The 18820-nt window shown below is 36.2% G+C and overlaps 1 protein-coding gene and 1 long non-coding RNA gene across 7 annotated transcripts; both read right to left on the bottom strand.

Moving 5' to 3' along the window:
- Positions 1-296: 296 nt before the first annotated feature.
- On the bottom strand, positions 297-13593 carry LOC112696813 (uncharacterized). 6 transcript variants are annotated; one of them, XR_011862399.1, is made up of 4 exons: positions 12382-13553; positions 12070-12293; positions 1119-6215; positions 297-993 (listed from the first exon to the last, which is right to left on the bottom strand). It is a non-coding gene; the product is annotated as an uncharacterized lncRNA (long non-coding RNA). The 6 variants fall into 6 exon arrangements; XR_011862400.1 differs by having other exon boundaries at positions 2623-6215; positions 12382-13541; XR_011862401.1 differs by lacking the exon at positions 297-993 and having other exon boundaries at positions 2542-6215; positions 12382-12580; positions 12875-13593.
- Positions 13594-15582: 1989 nt separating this feature from the next.
- LOC112696814 (metacaspase-9) lies at positions 15583-18054 on the bottom strand. The gene is made up of 2 exons (XM_025749698.3): positions 17561-18054; positions 15583-16566 (listed from the first exon to the last, which is right to left on the bottom strand). Exons 1-2 carry the CDS (start codon positions 17916-17918, stop codon positions 15980-15982), a joined length of 945 nt encoding a protein of 314 aa, XP_025605483.1. The 5' UTR covers positions 17919-18054; the 3' UTR covers positions 15583-15979.
- Between the last annotated feature and the right edge of the window lie 766 nt (positions 18055-18820).

Raw genomic sequence — 18820 nt, forward strand, 5'->3', positions numbered from 1 at the left:
CCCTAATTCCTTAGACCTTTCTAGTCTCCTCTAAAATTCATCAACAGCCGATTCCTTGGTCAATTAATTCCAATTAGAGGGTGATGATCAAATTCCAATTTATATGCCATAAAAACTCTAATTACCCAAAAATAAAAGGATTATATGTCACGTATCCTGTTAAATCCAGATAATTAAAATTTAGGAAAATATGTTTTCAAGCTGTTGTTCAAGTAAAGAGCTTTTTCAAGTTATACAAGAACTCAAATAGAAAGAGGGTCATACTTCTGTTCCACCCAAATTCATAAGATGAAGAGTGAAAACAATTCTTAAATTATAAATCCATACATGAATTAAAATAGAAAAAGCAATAAAAATCAATCCATACAAATAGACAGAGCTCCTAACCTTAACATGGAGGTTTAGTTGCTCATGGTTCAGAGAAAAAATAAGGATTCAGGTAAAATGTACTGAGTTCCAATCTGATGGCATAAAAAGTTAACTAATGGAATCCCTTTTTATAACTAATCCTAATTAATTTTAGAAAAATCTATTTTCTAAAATTAAGTAATATCTTTTCCTAATTTAAAAATCAAATTTGAATTTAAATCAAAATTAATTATAACAATCATCAAGTCTTCAATTGATGGATGGGAACCACTTGATTTCTTCACTCTGCATCCTCTTATCTGTGCTTTCCGGGCTAAAAACTGGGTCAAAAGCAGCCCAGAAATCGCCCCCAGCGCTTTCTGCACGTGGCGCATGTCACGGTACGTGTCAGTCACGCGTACGCGTCGATAATCTTTTCCGCGTGTCATGCGCACGCGTTAATTATGCGCACGCGTCGCTGTGTAAATCTTCAAATCACGTGTACGCGTCATCCACGTGCACACGTCGCCATGGAAAGCTCCAAATCACGCGCACGCGTCAGGTACGCGTATACGTCGCTCCTTGCTGGTTTTCTCCTTTAATTCTTGTGATACAGAAACTCCATCAAATCCAGCTGAATGCTACCTAAAATAAACAAAAATGCACAAGACTCAAAGTAGCATCCATAGTGGCTAAAAGATAATTAATTCTTGATTAAACTCAACAATTTAAGTACAAATTCACTAGAAAAAAATAAGAAAGATGCTCACGTATCAAACACCATCTACGCAGGTTTGTGAAACAGGACTTAGTTTGGTACAGGGTAGATGGAATGGGTGAAAAGATGTAGCTGCAGGAATACCACCATTACAGGGTGGGGGAATTAGACAGACATCCTGATGGGAGGATGAAGCCGCAAGAGCTCCCGTTTGAGGTTGCTGACATATTATTTCTAATTTTGATATTTTCGTGAAAACAAGCTTTTCTAAACATCTTAAATTTTTAGTATCAAAATACAATCAATATTCATTAATAATTATAATAATAATAATAATAATAATAATTAACATCTCAAAACTATAAGAAATTAAGCGCAATACTTCTAGCAAATACTTGATAAGGGGAGAATTCATTATTTGAGTATGCAAAAATTAAATTATTATCACTCTTTTTCTCTAAACCAAATTAATAGAAAATATAATCTAAACTAAAAAAATTTGGATAAATTTTGATGAAAATAAGACTCAAATTTTGTAAGTCGTAAAAAATTATAACAAGAAAGAGGGAGCAAGGTAAAAGAACAAACCAATGAGAGAGTAGATAGATGGAGCGATAGAGTAGCATACGAGGTAAAGAGAAAGGATGCACCGACTATAGCAAGATGGATTGGCGGCCATGCAACTCCACAGCAACACAGATGTGCAGAAAGAATAATAGTTTCACGACCTTCTACTTTACTTTTGTGTATGGGTCTGATGTTGAGATTTGAGAATGAGTTGGGTCTAAATGATGCCTCCATGCATGTGTTAATTATATTACTAAGAAAATGTTTGATTTAGTAGCGATTGTCCACAAAACCGCCACTAACCTATCAGATTCTACTGCACATTTATAAGTGCAGATTGAGGCACTATTATCTTTCTAATTTGTGGCGATTTTGAAAATGGTTTTCAATTTTCCGCTGCTATTTTTTGTTTGTGTTGTAGTGGCTAGACACTCTAATGACTATCTAAAGTGGTAATTGAAGTTTTTTTTATCTCAATTTACTCTTTACAAATCATTTAAAATCCTAATTCTCATTTTACTATGAATTTTAAAGGTTTCTTAAAGAGTAAATTGAGTAAAAAATTTCAATCGTCACTTTGGATAGCTATTAAAAAATTTAGCAAGGTAGCCATCAATTCTTCTCAACACAGTGTTAATGGTTTTGAAACGAAAATAAAGTCGGGATCTTATATGAGTCATAGATTTTAAGTTGGGAACTTATTTGAATAAATTAAAATTTTAAGGAACAAATTGAATTATAAGTTGAAATATTAATTTGAGTGTTTTTTTCCTTCATGCATCTTAGTTGTTATTATATATCTATACACACAATATAATATAGTTAAAAGTATATTATTTTTTTTTCAATTGGTACTGTATGATCTCTCGTTTAATAAAAAAAAGAAAGATAATCATTTGAGGCCATAGTGAATGAAGACAATGTCATAAAAGTTAGTTTAATAATCATCGGTACTATAAATGAAAGGTTGAGATTAAGTAATGGATGACCTCAATGTTTTTTAGCAATGAAGAGGATCTATCCCAGCTCCAACAAATGTTGACTTTGACAAATTTGCCATGCTAATTGCCATGATGGTCCTATCCCAAAAGGAATGAAAAAATACAATTCGGATATCAAAGTGGCTCCAATAATAATAATGAACAAATTCTATGAAGAGATTCTTCCTTCCCTTGTTTTTTCTCTTCTCTCCCCAACACCTCGAAAGCTCATTAGGGTTTGGGAAGAGTAGTGCATCTTACATCAGTTTTACATCGTGAATCCATCCTCATTAGATACATCTAGTGAAGCGTGTAAATCTTCAGCATAGTGGTCCTGAAAAATAAAATGGCAAGTGAAACAGAACATGTAAAACCAGCAGAACAGGAACATGAAGAACCCCTAGTAGTGTACAATGAAGAGGACATCTCGAAAAGTGTTCAACAATGTCAAAACAGTATCATCGGAAGGCTCGTGACTAACAAAGAAATCAACTTGGGATGGATCCAGACAGCAATGACAAATATTTGGAAGATACCAAGATGCTTCAGAGTAACGGAAATAAAACCAAAAATATACCAATTTTTTTTCCAACATGAAGCAGATCTGAACAAAGTACTTAGAGGAAATCCATGGTACTTCAGAAATGCTTGGCTGATAGTCAAAAGATGGCAAAGAGGAGAGGAAAATGTTGACAAAAGACTAGACACAGTAGAGACCAAAATGTAGATCTGGGGCCTCCCAGAGCATTGCAAAACAATAAAGCTTGGGAGGAAAATAGCTGTGTGTATAGGAGAAGTATCTGAATGTGAGCTGTATGAAGTAGGAAAGGATCAAGAAAGGTTCATCAAAGCCACTATCAAGATGAACACCAACACACCTTTCATGAAGGGAACAAATGTGGGCAGCAAGGAGGAAGGTCTCATGTGGGTTACCTTCAAATATGAAAAGATACCAACTTTCTGCTACTACTGCGGAAAAGTAGGACACGACGAGAACACCTGCGAGAGAGCGGAAAAAGATGAAGAAAAAGGTAAGAATAATTCGAAATCCCTAGGTCCATGGTTAAAAGCTGAGTACATAGGAACCAAAGTGAGGAAAACGAATGAAAAAATAGAGACTGAACAGGGCCATACAAATATGTGCGATCAAGCACTAAAAGCTAAGCTAGCTGATAGTTTAATGGAAAAACTGGCGAGTCTGTCGGTTGCGGACTCTCAGGAGTCTGAAATCAGGAAAGATTCATGCCAGGCCCCTGCTTTAACTCTCCCGGGCATCTTCTTGCTGAGAAGGGATTTGGGAGAAGATATCAAAAAGGGGAAGGACCTCTAGAAGCCTTCAGATATGCCACCGAAAGATAACAAAGAGCAAAAGAAAGAACCCGAGGAAAACAATATAAATGAGCAACCAGAAAATGGAACAAAGTAGCTGATGAATGGTAAAAAAGAAGAAGAAAGGAATATAGAAGAACAGAAAACAAGAGCCTCTAATGGGATAAATGACATCACTAACTCAAAGGGAGGAGAAAAGTCTATAATGGAAAAGAAATGGAAGCGACAAGCCAGAGAGGTAGCGGGAAACATAGTAATGATCCCAGATCCAGAAAACAAAGCACAAAAGAGGAAAGATAATCCAGCAGAAGAGATTAAGACAGATGAAATGAAAACAAAGAACAAGAGACATGCAACAACACAAAGATCGGTGGAGGTTGCTGTGCAGCCCCGCCGGGAACCATGAAAATACTGAGTTGGAATTGTCGTGGGCTTGGGAACCCATGGGCAATGCGAGCCTTAAACAAGCTCATCCAACAAAAAGCTTCCAACCTTGTCTTCCTCATGGAGACAAGGAAGAAGGCGAATGAGATAATGAGGCTGAGATACAGAGGCGGGCTACAAAATGTAATTGGAGTGGATTGTAAGGGCGAAGAAAGACAAAGAAGTGGGGGTCTAGCAATGCTGTGGGACAGCTCAATAGATATCAAATTGATATCCATGTCATCAAATCACATTGACATTGAGGTGAAAATAGAAGATAACAGCTGTGTTTGGAGAGCAACAGGGTTTTATGGCTTTCCAGAAAATCAAAACAAGAAAGCTAGTTGGGAACTTATAAGGTCGCTTGGACAGAATTCTAATCTCCCCTGGGTGATAATTAGCGATTTCAACTAGGTGATGAGCCAGAGTGAGAAACAAGGAGGAGCCCCAGTTATTCATCACAAGTCAGAGGCTTTCAAGAGGCTATCCAGACCAATGAGCTTCTTGATCTCGGCTTCATTGGTAACTCTTTTACCTGGTCAAATGGGTAGGTATGGGAAAAGAATATTCAAGAACGTTTGGTCAAAGCTATGGCGAACATTGAATGGAAAGAGAAATTTCCAAAGTCAACAATCCAGCATTTAACTAGATATAAACCAGACCACTGTCCCATTTTTCTTGACTTAATTGGAAGTGAAAGGTTGAGAAGGAAGAAACAGAAAAAATTTAGATTTGAGGAAATATGGTTGACGAATGAAAATTGTGGACACATAGTGGAGGAAACATGGAAAAATAGCAGGGGGGACATAAAGGAGAAGCTGCAATTCTGCACTGAGAGACTGGATAGCTGGGGACAAGAAGTTTTTGGGGACGTCCCGAGGAGAATTAGGGTGAACCAACAGAGGCTGGACAATCTCAACAAAATTCCACAATCCGACGAGACTTTGAGGAGGACAAAAGAGGTAGAGGCCGAACTAGAAAACCTGCTGCAAGGCAAAGAAATTTGGTGGAGCCAGAGATCAAGAGCCACATGGCTGAACCATGGAGACAAAAATACCAAGTTCTTCCACCAAAAAGCATCCCAGAGAAAAATGAGGAATCGGGTAGATTCAATCACAGATGACGCGGGAATCAAGTACGAGGATGAAGAGGAAATTGAAAGAGTAATGAAAAGTTTTTTGAGAAACTGTTTACATCGGAAGAAGTTATAGATGTGAAAGAATTAGTTGACGTGGTGAGAGGCAGGATAAATGATAAAAGATTTGAGACTCTCAATGCTGATTTCTATAACACCCTAATATTCAAATCCTTATGCTCGAGTCATAAGTCAATGATATTACGGTGGTACGACTCTCAGGTGGATTTTTAATATATAAATATAGGTAATTTCGAAAGGAGTATTAATCGAGAACCCTGAAAAGAGTAGAAATAAAATCGCGAAGACGTATCACTCACGTTTCGATAACGAAAAGTTAAACTGTGAAGCCGAAAGCGATATACGGACAAGACATAAAGGAGATTAAGAGATAGATAACAGATGGATATATATATATATATATAAATATATATATATATATATATATAATAAGTAAATAGCCACTAGTCACGACCCGCGAAGTTTAGGCCGGCTAGGGTACAGTATGAAAGTAACTGACAACAGTACATCCTAATCTCTCCCAAAGGAAATATAAGAGCCTCTATAGGCAAGTTCCAAAAGAGTTCAACACGTAATATAATCTTTTCAAAACAAAGGTGGAGAGATTCTAAGCAAAACAGAAAATAGAGAAAATAAATATCTTCGCCGTCTCTCAGACGAACCGCAGCTCACTTCTGAGCACCTGAACCTGTATCTGAAAAACAAGAGATATATACGGAATGAGAACCTCGGGCCCATGGGTTCCCAGTACGGTAAAAGTGCCAAATAAATACAATACACTACAATAAAAACTCACTAAGCATCTTAAACTTCTTCACCAAATATCCAGCCTAGATTCTCACTAATCCATGAATAGGCAACTGTTGTAAGGGAATACTAAATCTAGTTCATGTTACACATGTTTCCCAACTCGCTGACTCTTCCACGAATCAGACTCAGAATCATAAGCAAACTATCACCAGTTGTTCTGCCTCAGCAACTCTATATCAATACATCATACCCTCGCCTGGAGCTAGTGAAATCACATCACTGCGTCTACCCAGGGGGCTTAAATTATCTCATTCAAAAATCATCATCATCATGCAATTGCATCACCAATTCATCTCATCAAGAACAGCCCCCAACATCCACCGACACCAGCATGAGGGGCCTCTCAGTTGTACAAACACAAGCAATACAGGCAAGTAATACACAAATAAGGTACAAGTAGAACAAGTAGCACATAATCAGGTAACATAGCATATATGATGTAGAAATCCAAAACAAATAGGCAAACCCAAACAATTCAAACATATGCAAATGATGTATGCCTACCCTATGGCTGATGATATCATCTGTCGGTTATATAGCCAACCCGACATGTCCTGGTAGCTAACCATTGGACAGAAACACCCCTTGCGGAGCAAGTAGGTTTGAGCTACAACCCCCTTGCTACTACCCGCTCAGCCCAGAGCTAGTGGAATAACCACTATTGTGGCTACTACCCAGGCGGGTGTTTAAAAGCTCAACCTGGAGCGAGTGGATTCACCACTACTGCCGCTACTACCCAGGCGTCACAATCTCTGACCTGGAGCAAGTGGGACGAACCACAACCCTTGCTACTGCCCAGGTATCTTAAGCATTGACCCGGAGCAAGCGGCAAGCATTGACCCGGAGCAAGCGGGACGAACCACAACCCTTGCTACTGCCCAGGTATCTCAAACATATATTCATTCAATCTCAATTCATATTATCAATCCTCATTGTTATCAAATCTCAAACATTAACCTGGAGCAAGTGGGACCAACCACAACCCTTACTACTACCCATGTATCAGAGCTACATTCATTCAAAACTCCATAATTAACTCATTTATCATAAACATCCTTTTCCGTCTCATACCCGGAGCAAGTGGACAACGCCACTGCCTACTACCCGGGGTTACACATCACATTTCAACATCTTCCATTACTATCCATTTAACACATTCATTCATTAATCATATATGCATTTGCACTCAGCCATAATCAATAATGGCTTTGCCGTACCCCGGCAATAACTCAGCCATCCGGCTCATGGTTCAATCAAGAACCAGCCATTTATCAATAAATATAGCCCTTCGACTCATGGCATACACGGTACTTCCACCGTCATCCTCCATATCTCATATAGTCATCGTTGATCATCATTGATCATAACTCTTCCCCTTGCTTCACTCGCAAGTTACCACATCCCCTAGCTCCTTTCTCATTGATAGGCATATCATAATGATTTAATACATAAGGGGTGAGATCGGAGGCTTAGAAGTATGAGATTTGGCTTTTAAAACTCAAAAATCAACTTTGGCATGAAAGCAGGGCCACGCGTACGCGTACTCCACGCGCACGCGTGGATGCCCACAAAGCTCATCGACGTGTATGCGTCATACACGCGGACGCGCGGATTGAAACACAGCCAGACGACACGTAAGCGTCAGCCACGCGTACGCGTGGGTGCATTTGCGCCCCAGGCACAAAATTGGCACAACTCTCGGGAAAATGGCTGGGCATTGGGTGCAGCGCATCGACGCGCACGCGCACACCACGCGCACGCGTGGATGGTGCCTTTTTGAAGAACGATGCGTACGCGCCAAGTGCGCTACGCGTGGAGGGTCATTCTGCTAAAAATTTTCTAAGTTAAAAGCTGCAGAATCCACAGATTCAACCCCCAATCTTCCGACGGACATAACTTTCTTATTTTAAATCGTTTTTCACCCGTTCTTCAAACGGCATGGACATCCCGGATCCAATTTCATTTCTAAACAAGTTTGGCACAAAATGGAGATCCAGCGTCCAAGTTATGTCCCATCAAAATATGCCCAAAAACTATGTTTTTCATACAAAACCACAAAGTGCCATTTTCAAAACAAGTCATTTTCAACCCTTTTTAAAATCAACCAAAACATGCTAGTTTCAACCCTTTTTGAAATCAATCAAAATATACCAAAATCAACATCAAGCCTCCTCAACTCATACATTAATACTTTACCACGATTCACAAAACCACCATACAACGATTTTTACCCATTTCAAACAAATGGCTAAATTACAAACATATCAACATGTCATACATCCTTCCTCATCCCAATTTCCAACAATACTATTTCCAATCAACCATCATTATACATGATCAATATCATACTCACTATCACGTGGTTTTACCCCCAAATCAACCTTAATCATTCCTCAAGCATATATCACAACATACACATCTCTCATGCATTATCATACCATCAAGGCATCAATAATCATACTCACATACTTGACCACATAATATATCTCAACCAAAATCCAACATACTTCATCTATACAATTTCACCCAAAATTACCAATTTCCACACTTCAACTCCTCAAACCTCAATATTCAATAACCAACCCAATCATTCATATATTCATTATCTGAAATTCATCCAATCACTTGTGTCATCATACAATGCACACATCAACTTACCTTCCTTACCTCTTTCTGGCCTCCGGCCCAAAATATACGGCCTCCGGCCCAATTTCACAATTTAAATACATAAATCACAAATCAATACTCATTACCCAAAACATCAAATTTTCAATACACCAAGCATACAAGGCCATACAATTCTCAACCCAATCATTAATTCACATTACATACCAACTATGCATATTAGCACCAACCATTTACACCATCCAAACTTAATCCTAGGGGCATCTAGCCTAGGAATTCTCATCACACCACACGGTACTTAAATAAAACTTAAACCGTACCTCTTGTAGCCAAATCAATTGAGCCTCTTCTTTGGAAGTCTCCACTAACCTTAGCCCTAAGCCTCACCAAAGCTCCTCAAGCAACACCAATCTCCCAATTGTGCACCAAAACCATCAAATGCACTAACATAACCAATATCACATTCATACATCAACCTAGGGCTCATAAAGATGATAAATCACAAGGGTTTGAGCACTTCTTACCTCAGCCCATATGAAGTAGGGATAGAACCTACTTAGAATCCATGTTGGAGTATCCCTAAACACCCAAAATCACAAGATTTCAACACTAACTTCCTAAAAACGTGTAACAGTGGGGAATTTCGAAAACTGGGCAGAGATGAATGGAATACTCACCACAAAACTTAGATAGAATTGTAGAGGATGAAAAGAGCGACGCGTGGCCGCAAACGGCTCGTCAATCGGAGCTCCGTAGCTCAAGTTATGGTGATTTGAAGATCAAAGAGAGTTAGGTTTTCTCTCTTCTCTTCTCTCTTCTCTATTTCAGCGCCCCAACCTCTCTTTTAGGGTAAAATGAGCTGAAATGCTCATAACTAATGTTTATATATGTTGGGTCTTGGGCCCACTTAGGCCCAGTTCACTTATTTTTGTCCATTGGCCCAATTTTGGACCAAAACCTTTAAGATTAGCGCTCTAAATCGCACTTCAAATATTTCTACCTCCCCTAATCATAATTCCTCATTTCTTAATCCTATTTACTCATAATCAATTTTCTCAGCTGCAGTACCAGACAGGTTTCAGCCAGTACTGCCGGTCAAAATTCCACTGCGCGCTTTTACGCAGAAAACTATGTCTTCTGACTCGGAAAAATTCACTGAATCCAGATATCATATTTAAATCATCAAATTCCAATTGCCAAATCTTTCAACCATATTCGCTCCTACTTAACTCATTATTTAATTAATTTCGGTTAGACCGGGTATTACAATTTCACTAGCGAGGAAGTTTATCAAGCGCTTCATCAGATGCACCCTACGAAAGCATCGGGACCCGATGGCTTACCAACCATCTTCTACCAAAGAATGTGGAAATGTGTTGGCAAGGATGTCACTGATGCTGTCCTAAAGATTCTCAATGAAGGAGCTGACGCAAAGCAAATAAACCAAACCCATATCTGCTTGATCCCCAAAGTGGCAAGGCCAAAACACACTAAAGAGTACCGCCCCATCTCTCTATGCAATGTCATCTTCAAATTGGTAACAAAAACCATGGCTAATAGATTAAAGATTATTCTCCCGCAGATTATTGGTGAAAATCAATGCGCTTTTGTCCCGGATAGACTAATCACGAATAATGGGCTGATTGCCTTTGAAATCTTTCACTACATGAAGAAGAAAACAGGGGGAAGAAAAGGTTATGTAGGTCTAAAGCTCGATATGGAGAAAGCGTACGATAGAGTCGAGTGAATTTTCCTAAGAGGTGTTAATCTCAATGGGTTTTCCAAATAGATGGGTGCAAACAATCTGGAAATGTGTCAGTACAACCTCCTTCTCAGTGCTGCTGAATGGAGCCCCATCGAAACCTTTCAAACCCTCGAGAGGGTTGAGACAAGGAGACCCCCTCTCCCCATACCTCTTCATTATTTGTGCCGAAGTGCTATCGGACAACCTCATGAAGGCGCAAGAGAGCAAAATGATTCACGGGATCAAGATCTCTAGAACAGGGCCAGAGATAAACCATCTCTTCTTTGTAGATGATAGTATACTCTTCACTAGAGCAACAGACCAGGACATCCAAGCAACAAAGGAAGTGTTGGTTAGGTTCCAACAAGCCTCGGGAAAACGAATTAACATGGAGAAATCAGAGCTGTCTTTTAGTCGAAATGTACCTACTATCAGACAAAGGTTGATTCAAGAACGGTTAGGAATAAAGGCTGTAGAAAGGCACTCAAAGTATCTGGGGCTATCGACTTTCGTTGGAAGATCCAAAAAATAAGTCTTCGAGTACGTCCAAGAGAGGGTGGGAAAAAGCTCAAAGGGTAGAAGGAAAAGTTCCTATCAAATGCTGGGAAGGAGGTGCTCATAAAAGCGGTGGTTCAATCAATTCCAACTTACATCATAGGGTGTTTTAAGTTACCAACGAGCCTATGTCAACACATCGCATCTATGATTAGTAAGTTTTACTGGGGCTCAAAGAATGGAGAGAGAAAGATACATTGGGTTAAATGGAAAAAACTCTATAACCCAAAACAGAGTGGTGGATTAGGCTTTCGAGACATTGAGGCCTTTAATTCAACTCTCTTAGCTAAATAGGGGTGGAGACTCATTAGAAACTCAGAATCTCTGGCCGCAAGAACCATCAGGAAAAAATACTACAATCGAAAAACCTTTTTGAATGCAGATTTGGGGTTCACTCCCAGTTTCACGTGGAGAAGCATATGGCAAGCAAAAGGTGTGCTTGAATTGGGTGGTTTCTGGAAGGTAGGTAATGGTAAAGAGATTAAAGTTTGGAAAGATCCCTGGCTATCCAAACAGAACGGTTCAAAAGTATGGTCCCCAACCCACCATCTCTAAACAAGAATACTAAAGTAAAGGAGCTTATGAAGGAAGAGGAAAAAGAATGAAATACAGAGCTGATAAACCAAGTCTTCCTACCTTTCGAAGCAAAACAAATTCTAGAGATCCCAATTCCCAGATCAGAGCAATCAGACAAGTTCATTTGAAAAAAGGCAAAAGATGGATTGTTCAGAGTAAAGCTAGCATACCACGAAATTAAAGCACAAAATAGGAATCAATCAACAAATTGGCAAGAAGAACAGAGAAAGGAAGGTACTTGGAAACAGATTTGGAAGATTAAAGCCTCCCCAAGAACACTGAATTTTCTGTGGAGACTGATGCATAAATCCCTCCCAACTATGAAGAACCTAAGGCGCAGAGGAATTGAATGTCCACCAATTTGTGAGAGATGCTGGGCAGGAGAGGAGACAGAAGAACACCTCTTTAAACACTGTGATTTTGCAAGGCATTTCTGGTTTGCATCACCATTCAATTTAAGACCTAAAACAAACAGAGAAACTAATGTGAAATGATCAATTACACAGATTTTGGGTAAGCTTCAGATGAAAGAACAATGCATTTTTTGTACCTTACTAAATCAACTCTGGCAAGCAAGGAATTCGATAATTTTTGAAAAGAAAGTACTAACAATTGAGGAAGAAATAAAAAAAGCATTGACCTCCTTCGAATAATTCTGGAACACCCAAGCTACTTTGGAAGAGTTGAGGAAGAGTCATAACCCACCAACTTTCATTACACAGAAGTGGGAAGAGCCACCAAACTCAATGCTAAAAGTAAATGTAGATGCAGTCGTTGGTAAGATTAATAAAGGAGGTGTAGGAGTTGTTATTAGAGATAACTTGGGCCAAGTCATGGCAATAGCTTGTTGGGCTATTCCATTCCCCCTTGAGGTCCATGAGGCAGAAGCATATGCTGCCTATCGAGGAATGAAGATGGCTATAGAAAATTGCTTTACAAATATTATTTTGGAGAGTGATAGGTAATTTTAGATCAATTTCTTTTAGTCATGTGATGAGACAAGGAAATAGAGTAGCTTGTGAATTAGCACAATATACTCTTACCAATCCAAACAGAGTGTGAATGGAAGATGCACCTACTCATGTAATGAATCTGGCCTTGATGGATATCTTCCCCGATCCCAGATCAAGAACAAAGTCTTTCTCCTCACCGACAAAGCAGAGTGCTAATTCCGATCAAAACAACCCCGAAGATAAGATGCTATATATAAGATTAAGTGTGGATCTATTCCAATAGTTTCTGGTAAGCCTGATAGAGCACAGTTGGTAACAAGGCGAAGCCGTGCCTGAAAGTGAGTTCCTTGTTTTTCTGTTTTTTCTTCCCTATGTGCCCCTTGCGTATAAAGAGAACCTTCTCGGCTCCTTTGAATTGATAGTTTCTTCCTTTTCCCAGTCAAAAAAAAATAATAATAATAATGAACAAAGAACTATATACAAATGATGTTGTCACATAAATTACAAAAGTATTAATTTGTTAATTCTGAAATTTATGTGAGGATTCAGCCGGTTTATGGTTATAATTAATTAAACAGGGCCCCGATTTTTAACAAAAAGCTGCTTTTTGTGACAATAAAGGTTTTTCCTTTCCCTAATGTCATTGCCAACTGAAGTTAGACCAAGCAGTTAAACCCCTAAAGAAGGGTAGGGTATTAATTTATTCCTACAAAAAAGGTACTCCAACGTCAATCGATTTGTTAAAATATTATGATGTTGAGTCCATAAAATGTTAATCAATAAACTAAATTAAGATGAATTCTAATAAAAACATTCAGTGCTATTGCAATAGACCCTATTACAAATTTGAATTCGAGGTCGCAAAACTTTTATTGAAAATCTAGAAATTTAAAGTTTCAATACTTTTATAATGCATATATTAGAAATATTTTAAAATATCAACTTTTAAATAACCTTAACAAGTGTTCTTACAAAATCCTAAAAGAAATTAACACATCATTATACACCAATAACTATTTTTTATCATGTCATGTATGACCATTTTTTAAAAGATCAATTTGATGTTTTACTCGACGCTTGATTTTTTTATCAAAATGTTTTACTCCAATCTAGAATGATCAAATTGATTCCTTTGATAGGGGAAAAATGACACTAGATCCTCGGGCTAATCCCCATCTCTTCTAATATTTTTTTTCTATTATTATTTTGGGTGGTGTTGCTCTTATAATTTAGTCCTGAAAACTATTTGTGGCCATTTCTTATTTTTTGGTTACGTTTATCCCAGTTAATTTTAGCTTCTAGTAAAATTAAAATTATTTGCAAAAAATAAAGTTAGCTTAGTGATAGAAACACATTATAATTCTGAATAAATTTAGATTCCATTCCTAAAAAGAACATCTTTTGGCCAAACACATCTAGCTAACTTCAAAACAAAATTTGTTAGGATTGAAACATAATGCAACTAAAGCAAACTTCAATAGCTCACAAGTTAATTAATGTCACCTAAAATCAATTTTATGAGAAGTAGAACGAAATACACACCGAGTCTAGAGGTGCCTTCATGCAATAACAAAGCACAGGTCTCACACAACTCAAGTTGATATATATTTTTCTAAGGGTGGAAACTCACCTGCAGTCGACTGCAGGTGAAGTTGCTTCTGGATCGTTGACACGTGTTACTAAAAAAATTGATTTATTTTATACAAATGGTTTATTTAAAAAAATGGTTTGAATAGATCAAATAACTACTTTTAAAATAATTTAAATTCTTTCTACGTGTTATTCCTAAATTCCTAACAGATAAATTTGATATGTTCTTTTTCTTCATTTATATTGACCAATTTTTCTTTAAATTTATCTGAAACTTTTTTTTATTTAATTTTTGTCAAATATATGTATACAAATTGTTTGAAAAAGTAAAATTTAGTATTCTGAAAAGGAAACAAAATTCACGGTTTTTTTATAGGAATGGCATAAATGATATCATCTGTCCTTTTTTTGTGTCTCTGTTTCTATTTTCTTGATGAGTTTTGTTTTATTTCCCATAACTTACATTTTCAGTTGCTTTTAAATTAAGCTGTAAATATATTTTAAAGTAAGCTGTAAAAATATGTTCAATTGCAAATTTATCGTTAAATTAAATTTTATGGTAATCAATCAATTAACTTTTATTTTACTAATAAACTATTTTCATGCAAATTATTGTTGATTTTTCAATATTATTCTATAAATAAATTATTTTTTTAAGATAATAAGACTATAATTTACTTTGTCTAGAAATTATGATTTCACTGTCATGCACGCTTTTTGTGTTTTTACTTATCAACTAGAATTTATTTTTTAATGAAATTAGAATTTATTTTCAATAAAACAAAAGTATCTAATCAAAATATTAATTTGGTCTCCCTAAATAATTGAACATAATATTATTAATTTTGTCTACAACAAAAATTTTTAATAAATTTTTTCAAAATAAAATTGATTCAAAAATAGAGAAAAAAAAAAGAACAACTAATGAAAATATTTATTTTGACATTGCCATCAAGAATAGGATAGCCATAGAAAAAATTCAACCAAATAAAAAGGACCTAACTCATACCATTAAACTACCATCATATCATCACAATAAACTATAACATCACCAACTAAAGAGACATATAACAAATATGAAAGAGATCATGCCAAAATTTCAACAATGCTCATGCTATCAACTAGTCTACGTTATACCATAATTACATTTTTATCTTCCATCACATAAAATTGCCATGAATTATCTTGGTATTTATGATCCTGAACATCAAAATGGTGTGATGACATAAATATGTATATATTTATTAAATAATTTTCATCATTCACAGAGGAATGAATAAAAACATAAATTAAGAAATACATTTGAAATAATAAATTTGATTAAAAAATATAAATAAAAGGAACATACCTAATTAAAAGTTTCATATTAGTTCTGAAAAAGGGATTGAAAGAGAACGAATTTTACGTGCGAAACGAAGAAGAAGGGAATAAAAGTAACTGCTTGGTCCAATTCAAACCGATTTTTTTAAATAAATCATTTATATAAAATAAAATAGTTCTTTTCAGTTTTCACTTATTCCAAATAATAAAAATTAACACAAGAATAACAAGAGTCACACAGACACACACATCAAATAATCAACAATAACAATCTCAGAGCTTTAATTAACTTTGCCACAAGAAAGTAGCATTTGCATTCTCATCACTGCAATAGAGACAAGGATGCTGCTGAAACCCCTGTGATTGAAGCAACTTCCTAGCTAAAATCACAACTTCTCTGTTACTTATCGTACCAGGATTCTCCGTCAAAACCATCTGAACGGCATTGCTGAATGCACCATAAGCCTTTGCGCTCACTTCGTTCGGCCTCATGTCGGCAGATGTCTCATCAGGCTGGCAGCCACTCAGCAGAACGCCGTTGTCCGCCCGAAGCGGTGTGGACAATTCAGGATCCGGCAGGGGAAGCCGGAACCTCAGGCTGGCTTCCTCACCGAAGGATTCTAACAAGTGTGTTCCAATGTCAGTGGTGTTTATTTTTGTTAGCGATGAAAGGTGCTGCAATATGGACTCAAAGGGAATTGTCTTTGGGGTGTAAGTGTAATTTTTCGGTGCTTCACTTTTGGAGATTACTGATGATGGCCCTATCTGTTCCTTCTCTTTGTCGATTAGGCCGCCGCTGTGGCATGAGTCTGACAGGATTGTGAGGCTCGCGCCACTCGGCAGCCGATTCACCAGTTGCCGGAAATCCAAATCTATATTAATTGACAACAGTAGTGAAGGAATTAGTTCAATAACTAACATGTTACCTTTGTTAAGATGGCTATTACGGTTTAAAACGTAATTACAAGGCATGTGATCTAGTTTAGACCACGTATCCTGCCCTCCTTTTTTTAATTTAGTTTTTGAACTACATAACTGAAATTTATTGAATAACAATAATGTAAAGCATTATTTTAATTTCTAGCTATAGCTTCAATCCTAATTTTCTCTCTAAGTTTCAAAAAAATGTATTTTTTTTTAAAGTTTTATTTTATCTTATTTTAATTTTTTTAATCAAAATTACTATAGAAAAACATGACATTTTTTAAAAGAAAAGTTTTAATTTTTCCCAAATAACAAAAATAAAACACTTGGGATAAAAATTGAATGCTTTAAATGTTAAGTATGAAATTAAAATTTAATCTAAACATTAAGAAGTAAAAGAATATTTAGCTTGTTAAGCTTTTCATAGATTAACCTTATTCTATATGAAAGTTAGTACCTCCTGCTATTAGAAATCCATTAGAAAATGACTTGCCAAATTTAATATAAACATTATTTATCTAAAAAAATGGCCACTTTCGTTTTCTAATTCTTGTCTCTTAATTTTATTTCTTCTATTTTTAGAATTTTTTAAAAGTAATATTTCCAAGTATAAAAAAAATTATATCTGTTATTTCAAATTTTCCATCGGAAAACCATGAAAAATATATAGTAAACAGAAATAAGGTGGTATTTAAAAAATACAAACTTTAAATAAAATTCAAATACACCTTAATTGTGCTCTAATTAGAGCATCTTTTGATTATATGATTTTGCAAACAATTTAATGAACAAAAATATCATGTTTACGCAAAAAAGAATTAGTCACTAAATCAACTATAGTATATTTGTTTATAAATATATGTATTTTTCTTTTCATTTTCAATATGTCTTATGTACAGATTTTTAATTTTTTATTTACACGTAACAATTGATAATACATACCTGTGATAAGATTGAAGTCACAAGGCACAATTGCTTCCTCTTGGCGGAATGGATGGCCACGTTTCTTTGAAGGGATCCTGGTTCCATGTCCACTGTAGTGAAAGTACAGAACATCCCCAGCTTTGGCTGCATCGACCATGCGAGCCAGCGCCAGCTTGATGTTGGCGCCGGTGGGCAAAGGCGAGGATGAGCCGGGTGCATCGGTTAGGACCTCAATGTTGGCAGCTTCAAACTCAAAGCGCTTCACTAGTGTGTCCCTCATAGCCAGCACATCGTTTATGCAGCCATGCAACTCGTTAGGGGTGTTATAGTAATTGCACCCCACCAAAACAGCTAGCCTCTTGCTCTTTCCCTCCATATTTTAGAATTCTGATGCTGGTGGTTTAATCGAGAGTTTTAATTTCTTAGTGTTTGGGCTAATGGGCCTAGAGAGATGATTGATTCATGTCCATTATCCTTCCAATGGAGTGGATTTATAGTTCTTGGAGTAGCATTGTTCATTGGCTTTGAATTTGATGCAAGCAATCTTCTACCTCGTGTATTGTTGTCTTTCAAGCGAGGGAAATTATTATTTTTTAAAAAATATTAAATAAAGAAAATTTTCTAAGTGTAAAGGAGTTTGTTAATCAACCTATGATTAGAAATTTATATTGTTACTTTCGGGCAAGACTATACTGATATGTTAAAGATTGTGACTGGGGGGAAGATTAGGTTTTAACTTCATTGGGTAAATGGAATGGAAGAGAAAAATGTGACTTTCTTTTTCTTTATTAGGCGTATAATAACATATGATTTCAATGAGTTATATATAGTTCAAATGACATAGTCCCTTTATTCGAATCTTCCTATTTTTGGTATATATATATTATTCATATACCGAATTACCCATACAAGACTTGAACTTTGATCCAACAATACATAGTGTCTTGAAAGTTTGGCCTAAATCATGGGAACCTCTAAATAGTAGAGTCTTGACGTATGAGAATAATCAACCAATTGAAAAATGGGGGATGCTCCCATAAAGATGCATCAAATGTCTTTTTTTAAAAATGTTTTTTAATAATTAAAATTTAACACATATAATCACTTAAATTGTGTTATTTTTGTCAAAATTAGGTCAAATAAATTAATTTGACCGAAAAATAGTAAATCAAAATTTGAATCGGTCTAAATTAATATTTTTATAAAAAATAACTATAATACCCTTATTATATAAAATGACTAAAATACCTTATTATATATTAATTTTAAAAATTTTAA

The sequence above is a fragment of the Arachis hypogaea genome, chromosome 6, assembly GCF_003086295.3.
Source record: "Arachis hypogaea cultivar Tifrunner chromosome 6, arahy.Tifrunner.gnm2.J5K5, whole genome shotgun sequence".
NCBI classification, from domain to species: domain Eukaryota; kingdom Viridiplantae; phylum Streptophyta; class Magnoliopsida; order Fabales; family Fabaceae; genus Arachis; species Arachis hypogaea.